Raw genomic sequence first — 23,695 nt, 5'->3', positions numbered from 1 at the left:
ATGTAAGCTGGGAATGAACCAATCTTATATTTGCATAGACAAATGATCTCTTGAGATGTGAGCTGGTAAATGCAATTGATCAAAAGCGATCGTAAGTAAAGCCTGAGGCATCTCTGGTTTGCCTATAGATGTTTATCTGTACATTAAGTTGTCCCCTGACTAGGAGCAACCTGTAGCCTCCCATAAGTGTTTCGGAGCTTCCTGCAACTTTCGAAGATGTAAAATGCACTGTCTCAGCATAATGAGGCATACCATCTGTGGTAATGTTAGATTCAGAATCCGACAATGAGGCGGTCTGGGCCACCAAAACAGGGACAGGTTGTGAATCTGAAGGTACAGGCGGGGGTGCGCCTAGCTGCATCCTGGGCTGCCCAATCTGTTACAGCATTTCCCCATGACACAAAATCCTGTCCATTTGTTTGTGCCGCACATTTCACAACTGCCACTGCCTGTGGTAACGCAAGTGCCTCTATTGAAGCCTCTAAAAGATTCATATACATAACAGGACTTACGTCTGACTTCAAGAAACCTCTCCTGCTCCAATTCTTAATGCTAGAATGTTTAGTGGTAGTCCCATAATCCGAATCAGACTAGATTGTGATGACTTCTCCTATTCCTTGCTTACGAGACACATTCAACTCTGCTGCTTGTGTAGAATAATGTGCTGGTAGTGTTGACTGCTCTATGTGGCATGTCTGAAGAGTAATACGGTTGTGTTCGGACTACTGCTGTACCTGTATATCTTACTCCTGTACCCTAGTCAATAGTAGAGGAACCATCGACAAAATAGACAATACTACCTGGAATAGGATCCTCTGTTGCTTTACTATATTCACTAGGTCTATACGTTGCTCAGTCAGGCACATCAACCTCAGAATCTAGTATAGGATGAGCAAAGAATGTCACAGAATTCACTGTATGACACTTCACAATCTTAAAAGATGGGAGTGACAGTATCACCTCATATCCTGACACTGTGTGGTTAAAGTAGTATTAGCCTTCTGAATGATAGTGAACACTGCATTGTCTGCATAGAGCGTCAAAGGTGCCCCCATACAATGTGGGTGCTCTTCTGCAGTGCAAAGGCTGTAGTGGCAAGAGCTTGCTCACATAGATAATATCCTCGCATCATCACTGAATCCAACTGTCCACTAAAATATGCAATATGTTTGTGTCCTAAAGGATATGTCGGCATAAGGACAGCTGTCATCACTTGAACATTGCAATGATAAAAAAGAAGTCAAACTCCTTGGTGTATTCATGAGTCCCCAAAACTGGGGCGTTTGTTATCTCAGTCTTCAATTTGTTTTAGATCTCCCTAATTTCTGGTGTCCACTTTATTTTTTCTGTCTTTTGCCTGTTTAATAGAAGCTAGAAAAGACGCTATTAAAGTGCTGTAATCAAAGACCAATTGTCTCACATAATTACTGAGGCAAAGAAACTTCTGCATTCCCTTAACAGTTTGTGGCTCACTCAATTGATGTACAAATGCTGTGCTTTCAGGAGCTATTTGTCGACCAATAGCTGACAATATTTGTCGTAAGTAATAGACCTCCTCCTTACAATAGTCAACTTTGTCTCTTTCTACCTCGTATCCTCTCTGTGCGAGAGTAACCAATATAGATGTGGTATCATTCCTACACCGCTGTTCTGTAGGACTGCAAACTAATATGTCGACATAGTGCAACAATGTACTGTCGCACAGAGAATGTTAGGTAAATTTTGCTGTTGAAAATGCTAAGAGAATTACAATACCCTTGAGGTAAATGAGAATACAAATACTGAATCCCTCAACAGGAAAACGCTACCAAATAATGGCTGTCTGGATGGAGAGGGATGCTAAAAAAGGCATTCTTGAAATCTATAACAGAGAAATATTTAGCATCCTGAGGAATAATCATCAAAATGATGAAAGGGTGGGGATTAATTGGACATTCTGATACTACTACATCATTCAGGGGGCGCAGGTCTTGAACCACAAGTCAAATATTACCCTCGGATAAATCGGGGTGTTACAGGGATACTAAGTAAGTAAGTTACTCCTTGCTCTATTAACCCCTCCCCTGCTGATGACGGAACCGCTCCGTCATCAGCTGCGGGGGCGCCGTGCTGATGACGGAGCGGTTCCGTCATGGCCTGCCGACGCTCCTGTGCGGCGCGAATTCCGCGCCTGCGCTGAGCGTTCTATTGAGCGGGTGGGGCCATGACGGAACCGCTCCGTCATAAGCACAGCGCAACCGACGCTGGTGACGGAGCAGTTCCGTCACCAGCATGCGCCCGCCGCATTTCTGCCCCGCACCTTTAGCACTGCTGCGGAATAGCCGCCGCAGTGAAGGGGTTAAAGCCTGTGTAAAAGTGGCAATGCCCTGGTCTGCTTCAGAAAGAGTACACTGTCTTCCCTAAGTAAATGCGCACCTTCTTTCAATGTAATTCTGAATGGTGTAGCTCTACGAATAAGGCCTATATCATGGGGAACCTTAGTCCACAAGGTGTCTGGTACTTGGGAAAGATCCCTAACTGAATCAAAAGCTGTACCTGGTGTGGGCGTCCTTACTTCCAAAATTGTCAAAAAGTTGATCATCCAGTATTTCCCTAACAGTTTTACCTGGCTCACTGAATAGAACACATGCCCACAAGACATGGTTATGATCGCTGGCTATCAGAGTGCCATAAGTTTGTGTTATCTCTAAGGCTTCTATTTGCCATATCATTTCATTGTCAGGTATCCAAGAATCTTGCCTTTGTCACTGTAAAAAAAACCTCAAGGTAACTGTACCTCTCTTCCTAGTAACTGGTGTTTCTGCTATTTTTGTATACATTGCTGTAGCAAATGCTTCTATATCAGTGGGTCGAGTTCTGATTTGATCTACATTAGACGAATCAACTGTTACAGCCATGATCTTGAAAGGTAGAACTCCATGAGTAGGACAAATCATAGTGCTATCAGGCTCAAAATGAATAGTTCTATTTAATTTGGCCATAAGTTTTCTCTCCAATAGATTAGCTGGAGAGAAAAGTAAACAGCCATCAATGTAACTACCTCTTACTTCCATCTCCACTGGTTTAGTAAATGGAAACTTCATTACTGCCCTAAAGAATCCTAGTGTGTCAATTGATCTATTAGAAATTGGAAGGTCTAACACAAGTTTGGGTTGCGCCTGTATATGTAAGGAATATACATCTCTTGTCGTTTATAGTTACCGTCATAGTGGGTTCCTCATCTGGACGAGCACCACTGACAATACTGGACGCATGGAACTACTCTGTGGGTACCTTCGGTGTGTATATCTTCCCACATAATTTTTTCTGGAGAGGATTTCCTCCTCTCACAATCTCACCTCCCTGTCCATTTTGAGGGAGGGTACCATTGGGGGTGCTTGGTAACTTTGGTGTGGCAGCTTCTCTTGCAACCGAGGCATTGCTGGTTTCGGCACATTTTGTGGTGGCATCTGAGGTACATATATTATCAGTGGGTTTGATTGCGGCTGCACTACTGTATTTCCTGGCTGATTATAAACACCTGTCCTTCCATTTTGTTAATCCCATCTCTTAGTTCTGCAATTTCTAATGAAGTGTCTATGCCTGTGACAGTAATGGCATGTTTGATCCATCCTTTGGGGACGCATTTTGCCGCTTCCTATTCCTCCTCCTCCCTTACTTCCTTGTGACCCTTATACTATCCTTCTGTTGTGGGTACTGTTGTTGGGTGGACCCTGGGACTGATCTCACAAACATTAGTTATCTGAGGGTTGGCTGCTACTACAGCTCCTTCCACTGCTCCTTTCTTTGCCAACTTTTGCTGCACTTACTTAGCTGCTGTTTTCTCTGTCACCTCCTGCGTGTTTCTGTCTTTCTCCTGCTTCTTCTTACAAAAATTAATTATTTGTGTAGATTATCCTGTACATGAGAGAGTAAACCCTCCTTCACTATATTGTAAACCAACACAGCATTTCCCCTTCTTATTTCCCAACCCTGACCTACTTCTCGAGGTCATTTCTCCTTCATTCTGGTAAAAAACTGAGCAGGGTCCTCATTCGGCTGTATTGATTGAGCCATGAGGGACCCAATGTCTGGCCTGCCTGGATACATTTGACTCAACGGATCCCAAACTACTGTCCTAACTTATTTAAATGGGGAATCATTATACCTCGTCATTTTTTTCAATTTTTATTTATTTTATAGAACAGTGAGTCTGCCATCATAGGAAGATATAACGACAAACAAGCATATGGTATAATATGGCATGTTCACATCTAATACAGTATGATATACTTAACATTGACTGGCATCTATAAGTGTCCTTGTATGCAATACATGGCGGACCAGGATTATTAAAATAAGCCTCCAATTGTATGTCAATTTAGATTACTCTCCGCATTCTCGTCTGCATCATTTCAGTCGACCAGATGACTGTCTATCAAAGCAATCAATATTCAGTACAATTATAATATCCTAACAGAAAAATCATTACCCAAACCCCCTCCCTCTCTGCGTGCTCGGTCCTCAATTAAAACAGCAGTATTTGCGTATCGATCGTGTTCACAGGTGTGTGTACATCGGTTCCAAGGTCTGACATGTTGAAACTGCTCAGTTCCGCCATCTTACCCAGACTAGCACACAGATAATGTGAGGAGACCAATTGCTCCATAACATTGGAACAAGCTCCTATGTGACAGACCCAACACATTTCAGCAGGACAAAATGTCAATCGCAGTATATTCCTCTTGCATCGCATACCAGCTCAGTGAGATCGGTGTTTTTCGAAGACCTCTGCTTTCCTCCCTTTTCAGTTCAGCCCCCTCTGCCTTACCCCATCTCAGCATTTCTGAGTGACATTCCTGTAGTGACGGGGCCTAGTGGCTGTCCATCGTGTAGTTATGGCCCTCTTAGCTAGAAGGAGTGCAAGATTAGCGAATCGCGAGGCTGGGTTCCCTTTCTTTTCACGGAGTCAGAGACCCAGTATGCAGTATTCCAAGGAGTCATCCTGGCGTATTGGTGCTATCATCGTCAATATTTTGCATATCTTCTCCCAGTAATGTCCCAGCCTAGTGCAAGACCATACCATGTGCACCAGCCCCGCATTAGGTGCGTGGCAGCGCCGGCAGTCATCAGTCACCCCCTGAAACATAGCACTCAGTCTGTGTGGGGTACGCTCTGTGTAACAACATCAATTGAATACATTTAAATTTGGGATTACAAGAGACCTTCTTGGGAAACCACAATATAGTGTCCCATTCCCTGGCTGTAAATGCACAGCCCACATCCCACATCTCCTCTCCACTTGTCACGGAGCAGCTGCAATGAGATCGCTCTCTTAGTTCGAATCCCGTGAGTAAGCCATTTTGTCAGTCGAGCCCCATTGCCCAGTAAGTATTGCATGGTAAGTAGTGTGTTCGTGGGTGGTTCAGTATCTTCGAATGCCCGTGCGGTGCGTATATATCTGGAAATATGTGCGTGTAATAGAAACAACGTATCAGCGGCACCATGCATGCGTACAAATGTTTCATGTGACTTTAGTGCACCCTCTGTAAAAAAAGTCTCCCAATGTGGTGATGCTCCAGTCCATGCCTGTAAGGCACGATATTATACCTAGTCTCAGTGAGGGAACATTTCTCACTCCAGCCTCCTGGAAAGCAGTATCTGTCTCATTTCCTATAAGAGAGCCAAGTGAACTTTTTATGTTCCCTACTGCCAAGATGATGCCTGCAGTTTGCTTTTGAAAAGCTCTAATCCATTTCCCTGCTTACTCTGTAAGTGGTGGGAACAACGTTTTGAGATTCTCCTTGGCCGTTTATTGCCAGGGAACATAATAAAGTGCCCCAGGTCCCTTGCGTATCAGGGTCCTCTGATGTCTGGGAGTGACAGAATGTTGGGAGTTGTGCTGTCTGACATTTGTTTGCCACACGCTCAGACTTCTGCATGTATGGATAATCTCGGTCTGGATCCCCTCACCATAAGGCATACAATCCTCAACATTTGCCATGTCACGTGGCCATGGACTCATCTGTGTGGCTAAGCCTTCAGCCCATCCTGCTAAATTTTCCACATCAGGTACAACACAGTGCCAACTATTTTCTCCTTCAGCCACTATCTCATTGGGGGTGAGGTCAGTGCTGCGCAAAACTGATAACACAAGTATGTGCTGCAATGGTCACGTACTGTCATTCATCGCATAGCTTCACAATATCCCATCCTGGGGTCTGGCTGGCCATGTTTTCCCTGAAACCGCAACCGCTCAAGCTCAGTCGTTCAGGGTTTCCTAGTTCTGGAGAACATGTCCTGTTCTCCTCCCTTAGTATTTGTGCTATTAGACAATCCCATCGCTCCCTTTGTATGGTCAAAATCATACAGGGCCTTTCTTGAGTACTAATTTCATAAGTGGAGCGCCTAGCCTACATGCCTATGTATTGACCACTCTATTTGCAAAAAGAACTGATGGACAGAATGCAGAACAATGTCATACATTCACCCCAGTACAGAGATCTAGGCCTAAAACCATCGCTTTTTGCTCACCATGCCATTCCAGTTTGGACCCAGCCATATGCAATTCAGTCTTGACCCTGCGCCCAATCTGAACAGTCCAGCCCGAACTGCCAGGCCAGGTCCTCCCTGCGCCTTCCCGTCCACTCCAGTCTGCTTTTTGTCTCTTTCATGGCTACGGAAAAGATGCCCAACCACGTCCGGTCCAGTCTAGCCACAGCTTCACGCAAGCTGTCCAGCCTCTGCGTGGCCGCGGACGTGGAACCCAGCATCTTCGCGGATCTGGGAGCCAGCAGGAGGGCCAGTCTGCCATCCTCCCCCCCCCCCCCCCTTCCCACCCCCCCCCCTTCCACTGCCTCCAAATCTTCCTGGTCCGATGTTCCAGGACCATCTTCAGCCAGTTGGAGGCACGATTCGCCTTCACCTCCTCCACTGGCAATCCATCACGTCCGACAGGTGGGTACTGCCAATGGTCTGAAGGGGCCACTCCCTCCGCTTCGAGACAATCCCGTCCCAATGCCACTGTCTTACGATCGCATGTCAGAGTATCATTTGGCACTTCTCCGCCAGGAAGTCTCAGCTCTTTTCTCCAAGGGAGCTATAGAGAGGGTCCCTGTGCCAGAAGTAGGTCATGGTTGCTATTCCTGCTACTTTCTGGTGCCCAAGAAGGACAAAGGCCTGCGTCCTAATCTAGGCCTACGGGCCCTCAGCTGCTACCTCCGGAAGGACAAGTTCAAGATGATCACATTAGCTCAAGTCATTTCTGACTCCGGAGACTGGATGGTGGCATTGGACTTTCTGGACGCTCATTTCCACATTCACGTCCTGTCAGCCCACAGACGCTATCTACAGTTCACGGTGGGCCTTGAGCACTATCAGTTCACAGTGCTCCCCTTTGACCTTACCAGTGCCACTCGGGTGTTCACAAAGGTGATAGCGGTGGTCGCAGCTCATCTGCACAGATCAGGGGCTCTGGTCTTTCCCTATCTCAACGACTGGCTGTTAAAAGTGGGCTCACCCCAGGCTGTCCTCTCCCACCTCCAGACTGCGGCAGACCTGCATTCGCTGGGGTTCACTATAAATGTGCCGAAGTTACACCTGACTCTCTCTCAGATGCTCCCTTTCATCGGAGCTGTTCTGGACACATTGCAGTTTCGGGCCTATCCTCCCGAGCAGCGAGTCCGGGATATTCGGGCTATGATACTGATGTTTCAGCCTCTATCCCGGATTTTATTGAGAATGACTCTGAGGCTACTGGGCCTCATGGCCTCCTGCATCCTGCTGGTGGATCATGCCAGGTGGCATTTGCGGGCTCTTCAGTGGAACCTGAAGTTCTATTAAGCACAGCATAAGGGGAATCTTTCCAACTATGTCCAGATCTCAGAGGAGACTGTGACACAGCTGCAGTGGTGGTTGGGTCAGAGGCAGCTCCCGCAACAAGACCTAATGGTAGTGACTGATGCGTCTCTCCTGGGATGGGGCGGACATCTGGGAGAGGCGGAGACCAGAGGCGTCTGGTCTCCGGTGGAGTCCGGGCTCCATATATACCTGCTGGAGCTCCAGGCAATCAGACTAGCACTGAAGGCATTCCTTCTCCCTCTCAAAGGGAAAGTGGTGCAGGTGTTCTAAGACATCACCACCGCCATGTGGTACTACAACAAACAGGGCGGAGTTTGGTCGCTGACCCTTTGCCAGGAGGCTCTCTGCCTCTGGACATAGCTGGAACATCAGGGCATGACCCTGGTGGTTCAACACCTGGTGGGTTCTCTGAACGCCAGGGCAGACTAACTCAGCTGTTGGTGCTTGGTCGATCACGAATGGCGTCTTCATTCGGAGGTGGTGCAATGTCTCTCTCAGTGGTGTGGAGAGCCTTGGTTGGATCTGTTCACCACCGAAGAGAACACGCAATGTGAGCAGTATTGCGTGCTGGAGTTTCCAAGGCGACACTCACTCTGCAACGCTTTTCGTCACGAGTGGAACTGCAGCCTCCTGTACACCTTTCTGCCGGTACCACTTCTGCCCTGAGTGCTCAAGAAGATCAAGCAGGACTGGGCCCAAGTTATTCTTGTGGCTCCGGACTCAGCACAAAGAATCTGGTACCCCAAGCTTCTGAGCATGGCCATCGATCCTCTGATCATACTGCCCCTTTTAGAGGATCTTCTGTTGCAGCAACAGGGGACAGTTCTTCACCCGAACCTGTTCAGTCTCCACCTCCTTGCATGGAGATAGAGCTGCTACAGTTGACAGCTTCGACCTTCCGTCCACAGTCTGTGATGTCATCTTGGCAGCCAGGCGTCCCTCCACTAAAACGGTATACGCCTGTAGATGGAACAAGTTTGTGGCATGTTGTACAGCAAAGGCTGTAGATCCCCTTTCTGCCCCTCTTTCAGAGGATCTTTTGTATATACTTTCTTTGGCCCAGCAGGGTTCAGCTCTGGGCGCACTCAAAGGTTATCTTGCTGCTATATCTACTTTTCTTAAGCTGCCAGATCAGCCATCCGTGTTCAAGTCTCCTAGCGTAACATCTTCCTTAAGGGCATTACTCATCTGTTTCCTCCATCTCCCTTCATAATGCCCGAGTGGGACTTGAATCCTGTTCTCACATTTCTTATGTCAATCAATCAATCAATCAATCAATATGTGTGCTCCCTTCGAGCCTCTTCATAACTGTCATTCAGGCTCTTCATTCTCAAGACTGCCTTCCTTGTTGCCATCACCGCTGTTCGCAGGGTGAGTGAGTTTCAGGCTCTATTCCAAGCCACCTTTCTTCTCTGTGCATCTAGACAAAGTGGTGCTTAGAACGAGGCCTTTGTTCCTTCCTAAAGTGGTTACACCATTTTATGTAGGGCAATCCATCAACTTGCACACCTTTTTCCCACCTCTGCACCCTTCAAAGGAGGAGGAGAGACTCCACTGTCTGAACCCTAATCGTGCGCTGTCATTCTATCTTGACCGCACCAAAGACTTCCGGGTCGATGATCAACTCTTTATTGACTATGTGGGTGCCAAGAAAGGCCAGGCTGTTCAAAAACGTACCATCTATCGATGGGTTGTCCTTTGCATTAAGATCTGCTATGCTTTAGCGAAGAAGGATCCTCTAGTAGGGTTGCATGCTCACGCCACTAGGGCTACATCAGCAACCACTGCATTGGTTCGCAAAGTCCTACTCCTTGATATCTGCCCGGCGGCAACCTGGTTATCACTGCACACGTTTACCAGACACTATTGCCTGGACAGTCCAGTCCAGTTTGGAGAGACAGCTATTTTGCCCGTACGGTCCTCCAGGACTTTCTTGTGTGAACTTGGTTCCCAGACCGTCCTCCGGGGATGGTATTGCTGGGGTATCTATTCGAAGGTAAGGAATCTACAACTAACAGTTTCTATCAGATGAACAAGTTAATTACTTTCGGTAACGCTGTATCTGTTAGAGATATGTTAGTTGTAGATTCCTTACTGCCCCGCACATTGTCCCCACTCTGCGAACTAACTTCTAGGGATAGGGACTCCCTCACAGGGCCCTAGTTGTGGCGCACCAGTGGTCAGTGTCTTTCATGGCTCTGCGCTTCTGGTGTGGAAAGTCATATCAGAACTGACGTCAGCACACAAGGGCGGCGTTGAATTAGGCATCACAACGTCATTTCAGTGACCACGATGCCAACGATGGACGCGGAGTCGACCGACACCACTACCTACAGGGGTATTGCTAAAGAAAAGAATCCCTGGATCCAGACTGACGCCTGGGGGAAATGCTAAGGTAAGTAATCTACAACTAACATATGTCTCTGCCACATACATCATTACCGAAGGTAAGTAACTTGTTCTACACACGGTCTACGACTAACCCAGCAGACTACCTCTGTATGGTATGGTTCTCTGCAAAGATACAACTCTACTGGACCGCAGTGACTAGTGACATTGCTGGGGAGGATAGTCCCCTCTCTCTCCCCCCTTTTGATCCTCCTAGGGATAATTAAGGGGTACGGGTGGCACTAAGGCTGAAAGGGCCTTTCTAGGTACGGCCCTCCTCGTTGCAAATCCGTGATGTGGTGGCAAAATGGCTGAGTCGTCCCCCAACCCCTCCTTTCGTAATGACCATGGTATTTGAGGTGAGGGGCTGACCCCAAAAGCACGGACGTTGTGGGGAAGTGGCTGAGTTTCTTACCCGATGCATTTATGTTTACACGTCTGGGAGAGCAATCATTATTTGTATATATATTTTCTGGGTTTTCCATGGTCCCAATATGGGTTTGTTATACAATGTACTGCATCTGTGCCATGTCCACTGTTGGCTACCTTGTGGCCGTAAAAAGCCTAATAAAGATTAGAGCAAAATGGACGGTGGAACCTTGTTTACAAATGCACCTAACCAAAATGACCACAATAGTAATTTTCACTTTATATTTTAGAATGGGATTTGTGTGAACACCCACCATCACAGTGATAGTTCCATACAGAACTTTAACGTAATTGAATTTATAAGCACAAGTGCACCACATATAAGAATTGTACAAACTGAGTCACAGGTTTGTTACAAAAGATACTAAGAGTAATGTCCAATTTTTTTTTTTTTTAAATTCTTCAAAAAAAGCCTCTTTATTGTCCATTTGTAAGAAAGAACAGCCGACGCGTTTCGTCTCAGAAAGGACTTCTTCAGGGCGAGATCGGTATTCCAATATATCAAATAACAGCCTTCCTTTATTCCTGGCCAATTCTGATCCCCAATTTTATGGCTCTGGTCGGCAATCCACAGTGTAGAACCAAAACTTCATATGTCTGTTGCCGACACGCGGAGGGGTGGTTGTGGCGGCTCAAACTGTCTCCTTCAATGTACGTCTTGACTCCTCCAGTACGTATAGCACCTGGTTATTTGATATATTGGAATACCGATCTTAGCCTTAGAATTGGAAACCAGGCCTTTAGGGCACACCTGATAGATGGTGCTCGCCTGGACACCACATAAGCTTTTGGGTTGCTTTGCCATATAAAGGTCTAAACCGCAGCCCTCTATCCTTCGTATCCTGATCAGGAACCTCGTCTCCTTCAAAGCTAAAGTGAATTTTCAAAACATACATCCAGACTGTATATAACACAGCAATCATCGTTACGATTGTCCACCTTTATACGACCTGCCGAATTGCCCATGAGGTTTTAGCTCATCTCGCCCTGAAGAAGTCCCATCTGGGACGAAACGCGTCGGCTTTTCTTTCTTACAAATGGAACAATAAAGAGGATTTTTTTGAAGAAAAAAAAATTGGACATTTGGATAGTATCTTTTGTAACAAACTTGTGACTCAGTTTGTACAATTCTTATATGTGGTGCACCTGTGCTTATAAATTCAATAGCCTAATAAAGGTTGTCTATAAAAAAAACCACAAAATAATAAGAGTGAAAGGTGATACATCAATTAAAGGAATTTTCTGTAATAGAACGCATGAAAAAACTAAGGGCCGATATTGCGAATGTTAAACCTGTATCTAAAACCCTTTTTTATTTTTATTCAGTCGTTCTTTTGTTTGTTGCTACGTATGTGACCATTTTTGTAATGCATTGAAACATTAAAAATAAAAAAGTTGAATAGTGAACGATAAAATGTCCACCTTTAACCATAATGTATTTTCTCCTGGTCCATTGGTACAGATGGATAGTTCTGTCGACACACTCTACAGTCTCATGCAGGAGCGACAGAAGCGCTTTGCCAAATATGCCGAGCAGATCCAGAAGGTGAACGAGATGTCGGCCATCTTGAGACGCATCCAGATGGGCATTGACCAAACGGTGCCGTTGATGGATAAACTGAACTGCATGCTTCCAGAGTGCGAGAGGCTGGAACCATTCTGCATGTCTCCTGACCGGGATCCGAAGCCACAGCCCCCCTCTTCTCACTTTCCCAGCTCTTAAATGTGTTTCAATGCTTGAACCAAGATGCGCATGCGTGACTGCCCTTCTGCTGGGTGGAAGTGGTGCTTCCTTTCATAGAAGCAGCCAGAGGATTTCCTCACTGGCTAGAGGCCAGTACTGTCGATAGAGGTCTCTCTACTTAAGTTCATAGACAACAGTACAATGGCCTTTAAGGAAACCGATGTATTACATGCTCCAAGTTTCTATTTTGGTTTGCTTTCCAGTGAAGGGCCTGGAATCTATGAATATAGTAAAGTGGTCAGCGCTCCACTAACTTCCCGCTTCTGCCTCACCTGCAAACAACTGGCTGAGAACCTGTGAATACGGACACCAGGCCCACCGATCATCTAAATCACTAACTGGGGAGAGGTGAATGGCATAATTATACTAACTCAGTCTCTGTTGTTCATCTGAACCCTGATGTATTCCAATTTCTGAGATACGAATTCTTGTGTTGGAGAGGAGGATGGTGTTTGTGGGAGCATGCTGCCGTGAGCTATTCTGCAGACTTTAGGGAGAATAATTTATATCTAGCTTTAGGCCATTGCACCACCACAGCACCCCTAAATATCAGCCTGCCCGCTACTGTTTTATCTCCGTCCATAGCAGGTATTATGCGGTAAAAGAAATATGGTTTCTCGTGGTAATTTTTATGTTGATCGCAACACAGTGTATATTTATTTGGTTAAATGTGTTCCTCTTATTTCTGGAGAAATTACATAATTTTATAGAATTGGTGCTAAAATTTATCCAGTTTACGTACTTTGGCCCTGGATGGTCTGGTTATATGCCGTCTAGCACCATGGAAACTCCAGTGTCTGCCTCCTGCTGCTAGATTTTAGGTCAGCCACTCAAAATTGAATTGTTTCCAAAAGGTGAGATTGATTGCGGAGGTCTCGAGGGAGGGAGATTAATTTATTTTCCGTTCTTATTCGCTCAGTTGGGTATTTTACATTTGCTGGGAAATAAAATCCAGCTCCCATTTAATGTTAGTCATCCCACCCCTGTCAAATATACCATCCCTTTCAGTGGGTATCTTCGTTGACTTCACAGTGAGGTTTATGAATGTGGGTGGTTCTTCTAAAGCAGCCTCATGCATTTTCCATTGACAAGATTGCAGGGAGTGTCACAGTTAGAAAATATTTTCAAAATGTATAATGGTAATATGACATTGGAAATGCATGTAAAATGAGAAGTTTAAAGTAGACGTCTGTGTCGTGCACCAGGAAAAGCTTTGGAATGTTTCCTGATGTAGTAATACTTTTTTACGCCTTGAATGTTGTGGCATGGGTCTGGTCTATGTTTACAGTAAGGATTAAAAGCGTAGTCCCTGTGTACTTAATTTTTTACTGTGGTACATATTGAGCAGGAGTAGTAATCTCCTTAATAACTTGAAACCAAAATAAAAAAAGAAATTCATCTAAATATTTAGATGTTTGTTATTGTTCTTGCCATTGCCAAAAGTCTACAATTTTCTTTACATTTGATAACTGCTGCATTGACACAACCCAGGTGTTTGACAGGAACGTTCAACCCAGGGTGATGTATTGTGTACCCCAGTGGGATAGAAAGGTGGGTGCGGGCCGCCCCGGGTGTCATCAGAGGAGTGGCAAAATGGTCCAAAAATTAGTTTTAAACACATATTTCTGATGGATACATCTGCCAGTGGATTCCTCTCACCTTGTGAATATCCCCTGCGTCAGCAACATTCGGAAATTCTTTAGTAGCTCCTCACGCCGACGTGGACGACGTCACAGAAGCACGGCATTGCGCTCACGTCACTGAATCCATAATAGGACCCCTTTTTCCGCGTCGTCGACGCTAATGGTTTTTCTTAGGATCCTCAGTAGCTCGTTTGGTTACTCTGTTACTGATACTTGTTTCGTGCTAAATCTTGTTTCCTGTCGATATGTCATTGAGGAAATCTGGGTTCAAGCCCTGTGGAGCATGCGGAAAGTTAATGTCGATAACGGATCTCCATGAGGACTGCGTATGGTGCCTGTCATCTGATCACGACGTCCAAGGATGCTCCAGCTGTAATAAGATTGACCCGAAGGGGCTGCGAGAGAGAGAGAGGCGAAGCTGCTCTAGCGAAATTGAAGGAGAAGAGAGGTAGGAGGCGTTCGAGGTCCCGCTCGAAGTAGAGATCGGCTTTGAGGTCGTCTTCCGGTCATGCGTCTCAATCTAAGAAAAAGCACAAGAATAAGCATAGAGCGCGGCATCACTCTGGAAGAGAGTCGGATCCGAATTCGAAGTCTCCAAAACATCGACATCGGAAGGACTATGTCTCTCCTTCGCTTCTTGCATCGAATCCGGATTCGCAAGGTGAGCCTTCTCCTGTGGCTTCTTCGGCTCCGGCTTTGAATCCTTCCCCGGCGCCAACGCTCTCCATCTCGGGAGGAGGAGGAGGCTCCACTGCCTGAGGGGTCATTGACTCCGATGGATCCTCCCTCGGGTCCCATCTCGGGAGGAGGAGGAGGCTCCACTGCCTGAGGGGTCTTTGACTCCGATGGATCCTCCCTCGGGTCCGGTTGGCCCGACTCCAATTGTGCCACAACAGGAGCAGTGTCTGGGACCATACCCACCCTTTCCTGGCCCGGGTCAAGACCCGACGCATTATTTAAATGCGATGTACGGGGTCTTTTCGAGGGGCATGTACCCCTCTGGAGCACCATCTGGTCCCATGGGTCCAATGGCCTATAATCTGGGTGCTCCGCAGACTTATGCACAGGCACCGTTCATGCCTTTTCTGCCGGCGACGCCGTCCTGGTATTTCCAGGCTCCGAGGTCATAGACGCCGATACCATCTTCACCGGCTCCGATTCTGACTCGACCTCGTACTTTCCAGGCTGTACCTCCAGATCCGAGCATGACGCCGGCGCCTGCTCCGTCGGAGTCGGTTGGGGCTCCATCGAAACCGATCCTGAGGATGAGGTTTAGGCGGGAGGCTCAAAGGCTACTGGAGGGGCAAAGGTATCGAGCAGAGGAGATGGAGGAGGGAGAACTGCAGGAGTCTGAGGACTTGTTTGTAGAGCTTAAAGAGGCAAGTGGCCTGGAGTTATCTCCGGAGTGGGAGCTTTCTTCGACTCCTGATGTTCCATCAAAGGATGCCGCACCGTATCACACGGCCATTAAAAAGGCGGCGGAGCTCTTGGATTTGAGTTTGCCTACTGCAGAGTTTAAATATTGTATATTAACGAAGGTGCCTCATTCTCCCTCTTCAGTTGTGGAATCAATGCTACCATTTAATGAAGCTATTACAGAGCCGGTAATGGAGGTGTGGCGTACGCCCTGTTCCTCTCCTGCGGTATCAAAGGCTGTAGCAAGAAAGTTTAGGGTTGCTCCTGGAGATCCGGATGTTTTGTCATCTCATCCGTCTCCTGACAGTCTGGTAGTTCAGGCAGCCTGCACCAAGAAGTCTACCGGGGCCTTCCCTCAAGTACCAAGTGATAGGGAGTCAAAGAGATTGGACCAATCGGCCAGCATGGCCTTAAAATCTACTAATGCGACATGCCTTCAGGAGCGTTATATTCACGCACTTATTGACTCCGCGAAGCAGTTGGTACCAAAGATACCTGAAGAGGACAGGCATAACTTAAGTGAGGTTCTAGCGGATACGCAGGCTGCCACTTACTCATTTTCTACAAGATTGGAAATCGGTCACATCAGACCTTTGGGTTCTCAATCTTGTAGAGAATGGGTATGCTCTTCCCTTTCGGAAATTTCCCCAAATTACCCTCCTTGTCAAGGATTTTGCACGGAGGACCACCTACTTCTCCTGCAGGAAGAAGTTCTGACGTTACTGAGAAAAGGTGCGATAGAGGTGGTTCCAGAGCAGGAAAGGGGTCAGGGATGCTACTCCCGGTATTTCTTGATACCCAAGAAGGATGGCAGGCTTAGTCCAATCTTGGACCTCAGGATCTTGAAACTCTTTTTGAAGCAATGAGAAATTCAAGATGCTCACCCTTGCGCAGGTTCTTCAAGCGCTGCAGCAAGAGGACTGGATGGTGTCGATCGACTTACAGGTTGTGTATTTCCACATTCCAATCCTGAAGTCGCACAGGAAGTAGCTCCGTTTTACGGTAGGATCACAACATTACCAGTTTGCGGTTCTTCGGTTTGGTCTTACTACTGCACCTCGAGTCTTCACCAAGGTGATGGCGGTGGTGGCAGCCCATCTCAGAAGGTCGGGGATACCAGTATTCCCTTACCTGGATGACTGACTGATCGCCAGAGAAGGTGCTCTATCATCTGCGAATTACAACTCAGTTGTACAGGTTGTGTTTCTCGATAATCTTGCGCAAATCTCACCTGGTGCCCTCTCATTGCAACCTGTTCATAGGTGCGGTACTGGATACCACTGTGTGTCGGGCATTTCCTCCTCCACAAAGGATTCTCGTCATACAACAAATGATTCCTTTATTTTACAATGGAGTGGTTGTTCCAGTCCTAAAGGTCCTTCTTCTGCTTAGTCTGATGGCTTCCTGTATTCTGTTGGTCAACCATGCAAGCTGGCACATGAGGGCACTCCAGTGGTGTCTCCGCAGGCAATGGTATCAGCACAACGGAGATCTCAGGGAGTCAATCAGGATCTCCAGAGAAGCTGCAGCGGATCTGTCTTGGTGGAGCAAGGAGGGCAATCTGTCTCAAGGAAAGCCCTCCATCTTCCTCCATCAGTGATAACGGATGCTTCCACTCTAGGGTGGGGTGCTCATCTGGGGGACCTGGAGATCAAGGGTCTTTGGTCTACAGAGGAAATGTTGCTTCACATCAACCTTCTAGAATTGCGGGCGATACGTTTGGCACTCAAGGCCTTCCTCCCTTCCCTTCGCAGTCAGTCGGTGCAAGACCCGACAGACAACACTGCAGCGAAGTGGTATGTCAACAAGCAGGGAGGAGTGGGGTCGCATTGCCTTTGCAGAGAGGCTCTGCGTCTCTGGTCCTGGGTTCAGGACCATCAGATTTTTCTGATGGCAAATCATCTGGCCGGAGTTCTGAACATACATGCAGACAGTCTCAGTCGGCAGTTCTCAGCCGATCACGAGTGGAGGCTTCATCCGGAGGTAGTTTGTCACGTCTTCCGGACGTTGGGAACTCCTCGGGGGGGACCTGTTTCCCACTCACGAGAACGCTCACTCCCAGTCATTCTGCATTCTCCAGTTTCCGATGCAGGGAGCTTTGGGGGATGCGTTTCAGTTGAGTTGGGACTCTCAATTCCTTTGCGCATTTCCTCCCATACCCTTGATTCCTCAGGTTCTGAGGAAGATTCGCCAGGACCGGGCCCAAGTCATATTGATCGCCCCGGATTGGCCAAGAAGGGTGTGGTATACAGATCTTCTCCACCTCTCCTCGTGCCCTCCGCTCCGTCTCCCTCTCAGGGCCGACCTCCTCTCGCAGGGGCAGGTTCTACACCCCCACCTCCAGAGCTTACACCTTCATGCCTCGAGATTGAACGGGGCAACCTGAATTCTTTTTCTCTCCCATCTGACGTGGTGGATGTTATTTTATCAGCCAGGCGGCACTCCACCAAGTCTATCTATTCTTATAGGTGGTCCAAGTTTGTCTCATGGTGTGGAGAGAAGTCCATTGACCCCTTGAAGGCTCGCTTGTCCGACATTCTTCAGTTTGCACTCTCATTGGCTCAGCAAGGGTTTGCTGTAGCGACAGTTGAAAGGTTATCTTTTAGCTTTGTCAGCATTCCTTTGCCTGCCAGAACAGCCGTCCTTATTCAAGTCTCCTATTGTGTTAAGGTTTTTAAAGGGTCTTACGAATACATTTTTCTCCCACTCCTTTTATTGTGCCTCAATGGGACTTGAATCTTGTCCTTACTTTCTTAATGGGTTCACCCTTCGAGCCCTTGCACAGGTGTCCCTTGAGGTTTTTATAATTTAAAACGGTCTTTCTGATTGCGATTACCTCGACCAGGAGGGTAAGTGAACTTCAAGCTCTAAGTTCAAAGCCCCCTTTCTTCACTATTTATGCTGAAAAAATGGTACTCAGGACCAGGGCTGCTTTTCTGCCTAAGGTGGTAACACCCTTCTATCTGGGGCAGTCCATTACCTTCCTACCTTCTATCCCCCCCTCACCCTTCCAAGGAGGAGGAGAGACTTCACCGTCTGGACCCTAAGAGGGCGGTGAGCTTCTACCTTGACAGAACCAGGGAGTTCCGAATTGATGACCAGCTCTTCGTGGGTTTCGTTGGCTGCAAAAAAGGCAGAGCAGTGCACAAGCGCACGCTGTCTAGCTGGATTGTCTTGTGTATAAAGATATGCTACTCCCTGGCCGGTAAGGAACCTCCAGAAGGTTTGAGAGCTCATTCTACCTGGGCAAAGTCATCTACATCTGCCTTGTCTCGGGGTGTTCCTGTGGAGGACATTTGCAGGGCGGCAACTTGGGCCTCCCTTCGCAATTTGGCAAAGCATTATTGTTTAGATGAAGAGGTGAGGAGGGACGGACACTTTGCTCGTTCCGTCCTTCAGGACTTCTTGGTACAGAAGGGTGGACACCCTCCTCCTGGAGTGGGACTGCTATGGATATCTATTCACAAGGTGTGGAATCCACTGGCAGATGTATCCATCAGAAGAACAAGTTACTTACCTTCGGTAACGCTTTTTCTGGTGGATACAGTATCTGCCTGTGGATTCCTCACTGACCCACCCGCCTCCTCGTTGTCCACCCTTGTATACCTATAATAGTTGCTATTGCTTTTGTGCATGTTGTTTTTAAGGCAATGTCTTGTTTTATTTTGCTCTAATGCTTTGTCTTCACACTGTGTGCGTTACCTTGATTACTTTGTACCCTGTGTGTATATATACACTGTTGTCGGTCCGTCCGTGTGCCTCGAGGGCACGGAAAAAAGGGCGGAACTGATGTCATCACGCCGACGGGGTCCTATTATGGATTCAGTGACGTCAGCTGAGCTGCGAGTGATGCCGTGCTTCTGTGACGTCGGCGTGAGGAGCTACGAAAGAATATCCGAATTGCTGACGCAGGGGATATTCACAAGGTGAGGAATCCACAGGCAGATTCTGTATCCACCAGAAAAAGCTTTACCGAAGGTAAGTAACTTGTTCTTTTGCCATTTGTCAAGCCAGGAGTGACACATTTTCCACACTGGGTGCCACCAGACCTTGCTACTCCACTGGTGTACCCTGCACTAAGTGCCCGACTGCTAGTGTATCTGGCATCTATATTTTGATTTAGGTACTGGCGTAAATCTAATCTAGTGTGTGCCCCGGTACCTAGGCCGATCCCTGGAAGTGCAAGGTTCATGACCTGTCCTGTGACCTGAGGGACAGAGGAGGCGCACCAAGCTTACCCTCACAGTGATCAGACCACAAATCTTTCTGTTCTGGAGTTAGCACATAAAGCAATGGTGGCATCTTACAGTATTTTGTAATCTTCTAGTCAATGAGACCTTTTAAGGTCTCGCCTAGCGTTGCAGCGCGCATGCGCTACTGGCTCTGGGAGACATTGTGAGAGAGGAGATTTCAGAAGGGGACTTGAACCCCCGCCTATCATTTTCAATGGGTCGTGTCAACGTTTATGCTAAACACTGGCTTCAAATTGAAATGGATTCTTCTTGGTTACTACCCTGTCTCCCTTTTGGATGGCCCGTCCATCTGGGTCCTTAGCTTCACGGCTGTCGTGAAGGATTTTCTTATCTCAAGGGGGCGTGTAAGTGTGAACACCTCTGTTTCACTCAGCCGCATGTTTATTTTTGCAAGTCCCAACCACTCCACCCCTTTGGCGTCTGACCCTTGTCAGCCCTGCTCTTCGTACTCAGTGTTGTTTCACTCTGCCTGCCCGCTCACTGCAAATAAATGTTACTGAGTCGAGTCCACTCTTTGCAGCCCTTTACGCTGTGCCTCTGGCTTCACCCCGAGTCCCCTTGTCACTCTATCTCTGCCTCATTCCGCAGTTCACTCCTGCTCCCTCCTAACTCCCTCCTATCCTCTGTCTCCACGTTCTATCCACTTCGACCTCCTTGCTGAGCATCTGCACTCTCTCCGCAGCCTCTGCTGACGCCCAGCCCACGCTGTCTCTCTCCCTCCTTCCCCCTCGCTCGCTCCGTGGTCATGTGCTGTCTTTTTGTATGCAGTGGAAACAATTTTACTTGTCCTGTAGCCCAGGCTGGAGGAAAGGAAGTCCTGCATGCTGGCTCTGCTGAGCAGGGCGGCGAGCCCATGAGGGGAGGATTGAGGCGTCACCCCCACCTGGGCGTCCAGAGAGGTGCTCCTCCTCTTCTACCTGCTCCACCCCTGGGGCTCTGGGAGCATGCAGGGCAGGAAAACTTTTACAATCCCGGGGGGAAGCCGGAGCCTCTGACCCCTCCCCCCCTTCTTCCACTGCCAGGTAAGTTTTTGTTGTCTTTACTGCTGTGCGCGAGGAGCGGTATTTCACCAACCTGGACCTGCACTCCTGGCACATGCATGAATTGTGGGTTGTTCTGGGCACCATCCGTGGTGGGTGCACCTGGCCGTGCATTGCTGTGTAGTACTGCTGGCTACGACTTTGAGTCTTATGTTGAGTGGCGAGGGCGGGCTGTTTTACAATATACACTTTGTCAGGGTGCTGTGTGTATGACATTCTGCTCTGGGTACTGGCTGTGCACGCTCTTGACTCCAACAGACTGTTCTGGTTACTGTCTGTAGCACAGATTTGCTGACCGCCGCAGCTCACGGAGGGTGTCTCCTTTTCTACATGTTGCATTCTGTGATCACACCGTGCAGGTTCTGTCTGTCTCATATAGTTTTATCATACCGTGCAGAGTGTAAATGTGCAAGTTGCTGTGTGCACATTGCTGTGTGCACACGGCGTGCAGCGTGTCTCGCATGCTGTTGGTACTGGCTCCCTCGCTGACATTGTGCAGACTGCTTACTGAGCCTGGTGCAGATTGTGTGGATGCAGGCTATGCACAGTTTAGGAAGGGTGTGACTGTGTCTGAATGTGTACCTGCACGAGTTGCAGAGTGTGCTGATTGCTGGCAGTGTACACAACATATTTTCCAGCTGACAATAAGAGCACATATCAGTTTAAGACTAATGCAAAATGTAGTCACTAGTGCAAAAATGCTCAGGAAAAGTGCCTCACACCGGAGAAATGTATGTGATCAAGAGACCACTTTGAGGTGCCCTAATCCCTCTGACAGCAACTGAAATGCAAATGCACTGCAACCCTCTCATCTTTGTATGATCTTGGTGTCCATGTTAGGAGCAACAATTGATGCCCAGAGCGTCTCTTGTTTTTAAGTTTTACCTGCAGTGATGGTGATATCACACCTATATCTGCAGTGATGGTGCTCTCACAACTGTAACTGCAGTCATAGTAATCTCACACCTATATGTGCAGTAATAGTGATCTCATACCTATATCTGCAGTGATAGTGATCTCACAGCAATATCTGCAGTAATGGTGATCTCACACCAATATCTACAGTAACAGAAATCTAATATCCAGAGTCCTTGTTACAGAATGGGTGAGTATATGTAATATCTACTCAAAGTACTTATTCCAAAATGGGTGGGTATTAACATTTTAAAGGCATTATATTTATTTTGTTAAAAAAATCACATTAATAAAAGCCAGTACCATTTACAATACCGATAACTCACACTAGTACAAATGCAATGCAATAGATTTTGCAGTTACAAAAAAGTTAGCTATTGCCATTTTGCTTTACAGCATTTGCTTAATGTTTCATGAAGGAGAAAAAAACACCTATATCATTTAAAATGCCAATAGCTCAAAATAATGTCATTGCGAGACCTGTTGCTTTGTAAATGCTTGTTATCTGTGTCAATAAGAGTGCAGTCTACTGACAGCTCTTGTGTAACGGTCCTCTGTTCTGTGAAACCCAGAAGTTTGCGTTGAGTCTAATATGTATGTCTAGTACGTGTGCATGCATAGTATGTGTGTAGTTAATATGAACAGTTTCAAGATCTCATGCTGACTTCAGCAGCTTGTGACGGAAGGTAGGTTGAGACCCACGGTATGTTCTACAGCAGCCGAATGTGAGGCTAGGCAAAACCCACACTTTCAACATGCGGTCTCTTGAGGAAACCGAAGCGGTTGTGGTGCTGGACAAATATTATCTTTTTTTCTTTTATAGAGGTGCATTAATAGTCACAGATTTACCATTTTTAATCAGTAAAATGGCCAAGGCTGTGTCATTAAATCATTTGTATTGGTTCTCCCACTTTGTGATACAGTGGTCTTTTCAACATACATTTGTTTCAAACCTTTTAGTTCCCTGGGTCTAATTTCATCAAGATGTTGATCTCCAAACATCGCAATACAGTAACAGAGAGCATTACAAGCTATGTGTGGAATGCTTTTTATTAAAAAATAAAAAATGTTAACTTTATTTACCAGTTTTACAAGCATAGCATCAGCTCCAATTGGTTTCAAAGGACTCTCACAAGAATCCCTCGAACCAAACCGTCCATATATACAACTACTGGGCAGATTTACAACAAATCACAAAAAGCACAATCTGCGACGCAGTATCTAGCACTTTCTAAAGAAGACTATGGATATGCATGAGGATTTTACATGTTGGGCACTCCCACCCTCCCCCATTTTTCTTAGTCCCCACTTGCCGCATCATTCCAAAAACGTGGCCAAACTACGCAAAAATCTGCACACTATTTTGGAAAGTTTTCTGGAGATTCATCAAATGGCGGCCAAGTTATTAGCCACACGAAAACAATATTTCCTATGGAAACACAATCCTAACTATAACTACTGTGGTGTGGCTTGTATCTAATCTCCATATTAAATGTAACTACTTAAGTTGTCATCTTTCTTGTAGTTCCCTTTACCTGTCTTCTTGGGCTAACATGGGACTGTGCTGTATGTGTATTTGCGATAGGCAATGACGCCTTGCAGTCTGTAGTTAGTTCTAAGGTTGAACATAAAGAACACAATACCACTATTTTCTTTCTTTCTGTGCTCGTTAGAAGTCACTTTATTTTAGCTAGACGAAACCAAATGAGCTGCTCTGCGCCTCTGCCACAGTTGATAAGAACAGCGTTTTATTATAGAAACCGCTTCCATGCTAGAGCTGTTTGAGAGGTTACCTGCTGGGAATTATCAGCCCTGCTCACTCCGACCTCCATCTTGCTAAGGAAGATAACCTGTGCATGGAGACCGGCTATCTGATACCCAAGTCCAAGGTATGGGAGTTAGACTATTCCAATTGATCTGGCAGAACAATGCTATCACTATGCTCTTAGTACAGTGTAGGTACATATAGGAGTAGGCAAACATTAGCAACAATTAATATGGTTTATTTATTGAAGGAGTTTTATATAG

The 23,695-nt window shown here is 46.8% G+C and overlaps 1 protein-coding gene across 1 annotated transcript in view; it reads left to right on the top strand.

The window, feature by feature from the left end:
• Positions 1-13,804, top strand: part of BORCS5 (BLOC-1 related complex subunit 5) — a 297,446-nt gene extending 283,642 nt beyond the window's left edge. The window contains exon 5 of the mRNA XM_086952926.1: positions 12,119-13,804. Within this exon, the coding sequence (XP_086809052.1) occupies positions 12,119-12,379 (261 nt within the window). The 3' untranslated portion in view covers positions 12,380-13,804. The remainder of the gene's footprint in view (positions 1-12,118) is intronic.
• Positions 13,805-23,695: the final 9,891 nt, after the last annotated feature.

The sequence above is a fragment of the Lissotriton vulgaris genome, chromosome 1_2 (genome assembly GCF_964263255.1).
Source record: "Lissotriton vulgaris chromosome 1_2, aLisVul1.2, whole genome shotgun sequence".
Lineage (NCBI taxonomy): Eukaryota > Metazoa > Chordata > Amphibia > Caudata > Salamandridae > Lissotriton > Lissotriton vulgaris.
The sequence above is the reverse complement of the archived record's forward strand: the minus strand, read 5'-3'. Positions and strand labels throughout refer to the sequence as shown.